The sequence below is a fragment of the Primulina eburnea genome, chromosome 4, assembly GCF_022965805.1.
Source record: "Primulina eburnea isolate SZY01 chromosome 4, ASM2296580v1, whole genome shotgun sequence".
Taxonomy (NCBI): Eukaryota; Viridiplantae; Streptophyta; class Magnoliopsida; order Lamiales; family Gesneriaceae; genus Primulina; species Primulina eburnea.
The window spans coordinates 5,051,630-5,061,979 of NC_133104.1; the positions used below are offsets into that span (position 1 = coordinate 5,051,630).

The 10,350-nt window shown below is 30.4% G+C and overlaps 1 protein-coding gene across 1 annotated transcript; it reads left to right on the forward strand.

Annotated features, from left to right (window-relative positions):
• Positions 1–7,408: 7,408 nt before the first annotated feature.
• LOC140830744 (CASP-like protein 1E2) lies at positions 7,409–10,001 on the forward strand. Its single transcript, XM_073194210.1, has 2 exons — positions 7,409–7,792; positions 9,542–10,001. Exons 1-2 carry the CDS (start codon positions 7,518–7,520, stop codon positions 9,876–9,878), a joined length of 612 nt encoding a protein of 203 aa, XP_073050311.1. The 5' UTR covers positions 7,409–7,517; the 3' UTR covers positions 9,879–10,001.
• Positions 10,002–10,350: the final 349 nt, after the last annotated feature.

Here is a 10,350-nt window from a genome sequence, read left to right on the forward strand (position 1 = left end):
TTTGTGATGAATTATGCAAAAAACTAAAAATAATTGGCGGAATAAGGAAAAGATAAAGGATACTCATTGTCGTCATGGTAAGCATGCACGGATTTTGAAAAATCATCCATTGTTGATTATTGCTGCTGAGGCTTACACGATTTCCATGTACCAATTATTTGAAATTGAATTGGTTAATTCTTTGAATTACATTGTTGAACCACTACTTTGTTTTGGCAATGATTGTAATTGGATTGAGATCAAAGCAAAATCTCATGATGAAAACTCGAGGGTTAGACATATGATATTCAATAAGCAGAGTAATGAAACAAAGTATAGTTGTCATAAGTTTGAGACAATGAGGATTCTGTGTAATTATGCTTTGATGATGTTTAACTGTATGGATGGAACTGTTTTGCCCAACTGTTATATTTTGAAAAGGTGGATGAAGAATGTAAGAAATAGAGTTCAATATGATTTTGAAGAAAGTTGCAGTATTGGTGGTGGTTATCATGTATCTGAGATGGTGTTTGTCAACCAAATGATGAGATCGATGTATGATCTAACTCAACTGAGCAAACCTCATGAGAATGCGAGAAAAATATTATATTGATTGGTTGACATCACAAAAGATTAAATCTCAAATCTTGTCCAGAATTTGAGTGTAGATGATGAGACATCGTGTGCTGATATTACAAGTAATGGTTACATGAATAAAGTATGCGTACGTAACCCGCTTACTGCTAAAGCAAAACGAATTACAAATGCAAATATCATACAACTTTGTGATACTAAGAAAAACAAAAGAAAAGAAAAGAAAAGAAAGAGGAAAAACTAAAAGTTCAAGTAAGTTTTTATTTCATATACTTGTTATATAGTTAATCTACTTTTAAATTTGTAATTTTCTTGTATATGCTAGGCACAAAAGGATTCAAAATAAAGGGGCAAAGTTCACAAGATGACATCAACATACAGGAAAGTAAATCTATACAATCACAACAACATTCAAATGTCTCACTATCACAATATCCGTTTGCATATCCTCAATTTCCATCTCAAATTGGGCACAACCAACACTTTTTCCAATATTCAAACCAAATGGTAACCAAGTTTTCTTTAATTTTTACTATCAAAGAAAAATATGTACTATATCATATATTTATTTTTGTATTTGAATTGCAGAAAGACTATACAAACTTCTATTCAAGTGGTATGACAAATTTATTCTCGTATCGATTTGGGAGTTACAAGTAAAATATTTTGTCAAGAAAAGTAAACGTTTTTACAAATTGATTTTTAAAAAAGAAAAATTATATTGTTTAGGGACAAGATCGTGATAATTAAAGGAGCATGAAATTATTGATGCACATACTATTTCCGAATAAGACTGTTCTTGTGGCATTCACATTTTGTTTTTGTTTTTGTTTTTTTTTTGGCTTTTCAATTAAATGATCGGTCCAAAATGAGGTAAATGAAATGGAAATTTGTTTGAAAATTTAGTGGAAGTCGGAATTGTTATAATTAATGTTTCATAAAATCGTAGCAACAATTGAGCATTTTGGTAGTAGACCTAGAAGATAATTATATTCGAGCTGTAAAAAGATTTCGGGTTAAGAGAATGAAAATAATATGCTAATGTTTGGTGTTATTTGGAGGAAGATAAATTTGGGAACGAAAATGAAACAAAATTTAGCCTTGGAATTATGGTTTTCTTTGTTCAACAATATACAGATGTTTATGTTCAAACAATCGGTTAGTAATTTGAAAATAAAAAATATCATTCATTATTCTAAATATAAATTATTCAATGAACAACTTCTCAGAGTTTTAGCTGCAACTTTTATACATATCAGTTTTTTGTAAACATAAGAAGTCTTCTGCTGCAATGCTAATGAAAAGACCCTTATTAAAACCCACCAGCAAATGTTCCAAACACATTTTTTTTTTTTTTGTAAAAAGTGCCAAAAATTTATTCAAATTCTTTGACCAAAAAAAAAAAAAAAACCACCAACTCAAGCAAGTAGTAAGCTATATCAAAAATGAATTCCACTAAATACGTCAATCGACATGGATAAAAATGGAGTTTGCATTCAATCGACATAGATAAAATTGCGCAAATATGAGATACCAAATCTTCAAATTTTCCATTAGAATAATAGACTTTCATATGATATATTCCATAAACCCCAATGCTTATTTGGTACATTCTTATTCTTTGTTATATGTATATTTTTAAATAAATATCTTTCTTTCTTTAGGAAAAATATTTTGAAATCCCTTTTTAATCATGAATATAAACAAACACCCAACACTTTCTTTTAAGAAAGAAAGAGGAAATCTAGTATTCATTGTTTGTGCATCGTTCAGCACTGGACTAACAATGATTTAAAAAAAGCTTTTATTCTATGAAAACCTTTTTCGAGAGTTAGACAGTGGAATAAATCATCAAGCCTCAAATAAATATGAATCAAGGTGAAATAATTTTATAAAATGTAAAAAAACAAACCATGGTTAGTCAATTACTTTTAATACATAAGTTTTCATAAATTTTATTTATATAAAAAACTGAAAAATAATTGTCACTTGACAACTAGGGAATGGTCAAGAGCAGTGCCCCTAGGGCAACATCGACAAGACCCTCTATGTCTTATCCTATGCATTAATTCTAGAAACCGTTGTTTTTTCAATAATTTTTGGTCAAAGCAATCCCAATCATTTTTTCAAACAAGACCAAACCAATCCAACTAACTGGCTTATTCACATGAATACAAACACAGACAAAGATCTCTCCCTCTAGGTTTATGTAATTATGTCTTTATGTAACTAACTTTGTTTAAAATTATAAATATGATTTCAAAAGTGCTTTTCCTTTTTCTTTTTCCTTATTTTCCCACCTATTTTATTTTATTATTTTCCCACAAACTTACATATAAATTAGAAGAACATTGTGGAGAATTCCAAACCATATATATAGTACTGGTCGACATGTGTGAGTATGTGTCCACATTTGAAAAAATATAAATAAATACATAATATCCAAGTAGGGTTTTTTTTAAAAAAATAATTTAAATTTTAAAATTAATTTAAAAAAAAAAAAGAGTTTGCAAGAATACCTCAATCCGCGCTTACGGAGCGGACGCTGCTCACGTGGAGCACCGTCCGCGCTCCGTAAGCGCGGACGCTGACGACGTGGAGTACACGTCCGCGCGACGGATTTAGCGATGGAATATATATACAATCGTTGCTAATATTGAATCCGCGACGGTTTACAAACCCGTCGCTAAAATTGAATCGAACCGTCGCTAAACGTAGCGATGGTTTAAAAACCGTCGCTAAAATGGAATCGGCGACGGTTTTCCGAAATTTTGGTGTTTTCATTCACTTCGTACATTGCACGCTACGGATAATTATATTAACGTCGCGGATAATAGTATTAACAGCATGCACATATGTAGAGGTTGAATAGTAGAGGTTCCAGAAAAAACTGAAGTCAGCCATCCCTGGTTTAACCGTCGCCAAGTTTGATTTTAAACACATATAACCATCGTTAATTTTAACCTTTGCTAAGTTTGGTTTTAAACCGTCGCTAATTTTAACCGTCGCTATGTCGAAATTTTGGTATATACATTCACGTCATGCATTGCACGCTACGGATAATTGTATTAACGGCATGCATATGCACGCCGCGGATAATAGTATTGACAGCGTGCACATGTATGCCGCGGATAATAGTATTGACAGCGTGCACATGTATGTCCGCGCTTACGGAGCGCGGACGGTATTCCACGTGAGCAGCGTCCGCGCTCCGTAAGCGCGGATTGTGTTATTCTTGCAAACTCTTTTTTTTAAATTAATTCTAAAATTTAAATTATTTTTTAAAAAAAACCCTATCCAAGTACCAACGATGACAATTACAGTATTTTAAATGATATGATAATATATTTAAATTTTACACATACTAATTTCAACTTGCACCACCTTTTTTCCAAAACTTTATATGGTTATCCTACAGTCCATAGCTCCATATGATAAAATATACATCCCCTCATTAAAATTTCAAGTCTGTAAATTTCAGGTTCGCCACTATTTGCGAAACTACAAAGAAATACGCAGAAAAAAAAAAAAATTTATATAATAAGCTCAAAATTTGACCAATTAGATGATTAAATTTATTTATAAACCAACTTACTAGACCAATTTTAGAAGTTAATTAAACTCCATACAAATCCAAGATCAACATTAATAATTGACGGATGCATTACGTAAGAGTATAGTATCGACACTTTAAATTCAACTGGGGACCAAACGATCGATTCCTTTTTATGGAAAATTCCATTTATTGTGCTTATCCATCGGTTGAAAATAGGTGCCATATTTAAATTTTGGTTCGTTCATCCACAAAAGTTTGGGATAAACATGACCAATATGAAAGAGATCCAAATAATTATAATTTATGATATATTCTTGAATTTTTTTTTTCAAGAATTCGATCCAGCTAATAATATAAATATGAAAGGTTTAAAATAATACAACATATTCGATTAATTAATTCGAACTATTTTCATATTCACGTGTTTGTCTTCACAAAGATTTTTGTGCGGTATATATTGAATATGAGATCATATAATTAGAATTATATGTATATTTCATTTTAATGAAGTAAGAAATTCACAATTTATTTAAATATTAAATCTTAATTATTAACGTCGCACGCAATTCAGTTTTAAGGAAGATCTTGTTGTTTCTGAGTTAATCACGGAACTCTTATATTGGGTTAAACGTACGTGTATGTTGTTAGGTTGTTGATACTACCTCGTTTGATTTAGTCATTTATGTTATCGTTTATTGAATCTTTCGTTTGTTGATTTACTAAAAACTTTTAAATCATACGACAAATGAATTATCTCGTTCCTTCGCTATCTTAGTAGAGAGCATTTCAGTAATTATTAATGTTCAATATTTTTGGGAAAAAAACTGACCTGAAATCTGAATGCTTTCGTTTTTGTTCAAGCTCAACTTGGCATAATGTTTTTTAAAAATAAAATAAAATTGGTACAAGTGATTCTTCTCTATGGGTCCACTTGAAGTTTATAAAATAACTAATTTGTTTGTTTTATTCAACTAAAAATAAAACATAATAAAATCAAAATTCAAAAATAATAGTAATTTAAAGTTACAAATCAATATATTAAAATTTATATAAAATTAAATTAATTATTTTTACATTAAAATTTATTGCATATACATTAAAATTAATAATATTACTAAAAGAAAAATGGTTGATTAATACCCGCACACCAATATAAACTAGTCACAGCATATGTTTAGGCAGATGATGCAGCCTATGGCATTAATTAATAACATAACATGTTCACATTTTAATTAGGTTAGCATTACAAAACAAGATAAACATATTTCTTTTTTCCATCTAATTTCCAAAAGAGGAAATGTTGTATTATATATGTTATGTTGTCCATCCATCGCGTCAATCTTTGTATCCACCAATAAAGTGACTATTATATATTGAATATACAATTTTGATATGCTTCATCACATCTATTAAGTGAGTATCACTTTATTAATAGATACAAAGATGAACCTGGTTGGTGAACAACATATAAAAAATATACATATATTACATGAAACATTCCTCTTTTTTGGATGCACAGTTTAGATATGTTTCATCACATTCAATAAGTGAGTGTCACATTAACGATGCTCACATATGTATGTATGATGTGTGCGAAGCATGTCAATACACACAGACACACACACACACACACAAACATATATATATATTGCGTTTCATTTCCCAAAATATCATTTCGATTTTAAATTTGTAATTAGAGCATATATAGGCATTTGAAAAGCAAGTTTTTTCTCCTTAAAAGAAGAAGAAGCAAGTTTTATCATGAATAGAAAATTTATCGGTCTGGGGTTTTAGCTATAAATGTAGTTATATAAGATTTAAGTTACGAATTTAATAATTAAACCAATATTAAATGATTACATTTTTCTAAAAGAATTTCAGCTACGCAACACAAATTTCCGGATTCTTAATTCTAAAATTGGCCTACATTTTTTTTTATCATAAAAAAATTGGCTACTTGATTTGATTTTGAAGTTTCGGCGTAAAAAACTTTAAACAAAAGGAAACAATTTCCACATTAGAAATATATTAATTAATATTAATTGTAACGCATGGTGAGAACAGACGAGTGGTCAACTCATCGGACAACTCACAGAATCAACCCATCTGTCAAAGAAATCTTCGAATATGGGTCAACAATTATTTAATTTAATAATATTATGCCCCATCCCTAACACCATTATTTGATTTTTCATTCATTTTATTTTATATTATCTACTAACTATATATTAAGTCACAAACTTAATGGGCATGACATTTATTTTCTTTGTTTTTTGATTTTTTTTTTTGATTTTCCTTTTTTGTTATCCCAAGTAAAGGGACAAAATTGATTAAGTTATAAAGAAAATTCGAAAAAAATAAAGACGGTACAAACACATAACGTGCATGTATATTATATTACCATACGTTCTATTTTTTCGCCTTCTATTGTTAACGCGTGACAACGTGTTCCCATGCATTTAATTACTAGAGCCATTCCATATATTTTAATTCTTCACACCGTGACCGACGAATTAATCAACTTAAATAATAAATATTGAAAATTCGTGCATAATATTATATATATATATATATATATATATATATATATATATATATATATATATATATATATATATATAAACGCTATTCCATGATTTCCTCTCTGAAATAATTATTTCTGACGCCAACTCAGAACGCTATTCCATGATTTCCTCTCTGAAATAATTATTTCTGACGCCAACTCAGACAAATAATTACCAGTTCCTTCATAATTTATTTTCGAGTTAATTTGCCAACTCATACAAATAATAATCAATTAATTTTTTTTGAGTAACTCTCACGAAAATTTATTTGTAAAAAGAGTCAATCTTATCGATATTCACAATAAAAAGTAATACATTTTGGTATAAAAAGTAATATTTTTTTATGGATGATCAAAATAAGAGATATATTTCATAAAATACGACCCGTGAGACCGTGTCACACAAATTTTTGCTATATTTTTCCAAATATTTCGAGTAAAATTGACGTTATTTGATTTCATCTTTCAACGGATTAATCATTAAAACTTTCACATGATGAATTAACTAATAATTATTTAAAATAATCTAATCGTTTTAGCTAACTAAACTATCGATCGACTCGTCAAAGGTGTAAGGAATTTTATATTGCGGATACTTGGTTGCTGTCCCCTATGACTTATCTCTGTCACGCACTCTGATTTTGAAACGAGTAAAGCCAAAAAATCGAAGAATCGAAATAGTCATATTTTCACACCTTCCCCCTATATAAACCCTTCCAAATCTTCTGGTTTTTCTCACATCTTTGCCCTCCTCAAACCCATTTCCATTCTTGGAAAATATATACATTAAATTCTTCCAACAAAAAAGAAGAAAAGAAAAGAAAAATGGAGTCCCAATACAAAACAAGCAACAATGGAGGAGTGGAGAGCGGCGCAAACACAGCACATGGTAGAGAAAGTGAAGTGGCGGTGGCTAACAAGAGGAACTTAAGAGGTTGGGACTTTGTTCTGCGGCTTCTGGCTCTGGCCCTCTGCCTGACGGCGGCGATTGTTTTGGGGGTTGACAAGCAAACGACTACGGTGCCGGTCTCTTTGGTTCCTACGCTTCCGCCCGTGAATGTCCCCGTCACCGCTAAATTTCACTACTTGTCTGCCTTCACGTAAGTAATATATATATATATATATATATATATATATTATATATATATATATATATATATATATATATTATATATATATATATTATATATACGTATGTGTTAAAAAATTTCAAAATTTTAGTAAGATGGTCCAATAATTTTCTTGCTTCTGTCTGCATGGGGAGTTTAGGACGAAATCTCGAATTAATCTTATATTTGATTTTCAACAAAGAAAAATAAAAATCCAGTGTGTGTTAGAACGACACGAATAACGAGGTCAATTGTTTTAAAACATGGTAACTAGTGATCAAAATTGATTATTTTTTTAAGAAATGTTGTTTGCAAAAAATATATTTATGATTATTATTCGGCCAACTTTATTTATTCTTTGAAGAAGAATTCTGCTAAGATTTTGTTAAATGGAATATTTTAGATTTGAGATCGATTTTAAATAATTTTTTTATAGAGAAATACTATAAATTGTTTTATATATTAGAATTATAAATTTAGTTGTACGAATAATTAGCGAGAGAGGAAGCATGAAAAAAGCTAGCGATATCTGATAATTTGACTTACCCGTAACCCAATAAATGTTGAAGTTTGATTTCCTTTGCTAAATTGAAAAGAATATCCACTGTATGTGATATACAATAAGTTAATTAAAGGTGACGTGCTTAGAAGTAAAATACAAATAATCCAATCTAATCCAATCGATCTCCCAGCATCAAATTAAATATAACTAATTTTTGAGTCATTGAACCATTCTTTCAATTCAGTTCTAGAAAGTATATTATATTTAAATTTACAAAAATTCATATAACACAGTCTCATAGATCAGTTGTATTAGACGGATTTTTAATCCGATTTGATTCATAAAAAATATTATTTTTTGTATTTCAGACTACCCTCTTATTTAAATCGTATTTATTTATCTTAATATCTATGGTTGTTTTTGTATTATGATTAATGATGTATTATTTTTTAAATTGATTATATATTTTAAGAAATAATCTTCTAAAACACAACCTATTTCATCGAACTCACGATAAATATGTAATATTTTTTTAATTTTAATTTTTTGTTTTTTTGACATGCATCTATCTATAGTAAATGCTTAGCCAAATATATTCACTCTCCATAGAGTTCTAACAACCAACCAACAACTGTGTACACTTGCGGTATTAAATGTGATGTGAATTTAAAATAATTATAATAATAATTACTTTACATAAACAAATAGAAAAATTTAGATGTAATTGCAAAAAATGAAATTATTACTCCTTAAATTATACCCTATTTTTTGATGTAGAATCTAGATCCATTTTTTGTCATGTATGGTCCTCACACCCATGAGTCTGCTTGGGTTGAGAAATTTCTAGTAGTGTGCCAATTCAGACAATTTACTGCCTACCCCATTACTTTTCATTTATGTAGTTTGACTAAGATTTTTGAAATTTCATGTCTTTTAAGAAAGTCTTGACTTATTTACAGTAGGGAGGGAGACAGCGGCAAACCATTGTGGATGCCCATCTTCCATAAATTACCTTTTTATCACTTTCATGATTTTTTTTAGCCGGCTTTGAACTTGAGATTTCGTCGTAAACTTGAGATCTTGACGTTGGATGATGCACAAAGCCATCAACCTTTAATTTCTTGATTTTTGATATGTTATAATAAGAATGTTATAAAAAAATTTCACATCATAAAGTTTTAGCATTTTGATTTTATTGTCAAAATTGTAATAATTTTCTTTTTCTTCTTAATTTCTAGGTTCCTTGTGGTGGCAAATGCTGTAGCATGTGCATATGCTGTCATTTCATTACTCCTGGCATTGGCAAATAGGGGTGGGAAGAAGAGTGTTTCCCTTCTTGTTATGATTCTTGACCTAGCAATGGTGGCACTACTTTTCTCCGCCATCGGAGCCTCCCTCGCTGTTGGCCTTATCGGCTACAAAGGAAACACGCACGTTCGTTGGGACAAGGTGTGCAACGTGTTCGAAAGATTTTGTCATCAGGTGGCTGCCTCCATAGCTCTCACCGGCGCGGGGGCGGGTGCATTCTTTCTGCTCGTGATCCTCATCCTGTTTAACTTGCACAAAAGATATTAAAAATGATCACTGTCTTAGATCTTGGGCTTATGGTATAGGAAAAAAGTGTGTGGATGCGTGTGTGAGTTTGTTGTTACTTTACACTTTATGTAACTTTATAATGTTTGAAGAAGATGATATTGTGAGTGTAACTTTTATCTGTTTTCAAGAGAAATTGTTATACAAAATGTATGGAATAAACAGAAAGGTATACTAAAACCAACGAACTAGTAGCATGAACAAAACAGTAGCACAATGCTTTAAAATAAAGCAAACCGAAGCCTGTATGAAAATACAGTGTCCTTAAAACAGATTTGTCCCCTCCAGGATGTGCTTCGAGGATGAACTTGGACGTCTGTTTCCCAGGATACAACGGAACAACCAGCAGTGACTTAGCACGAGACACTACTACGACGAACTGAAAGCGTACCTTTACTTTATCACCGAGATTTAACGGAGGCCAAAAGAAAAGCTAACAATATGAAATGCAAGA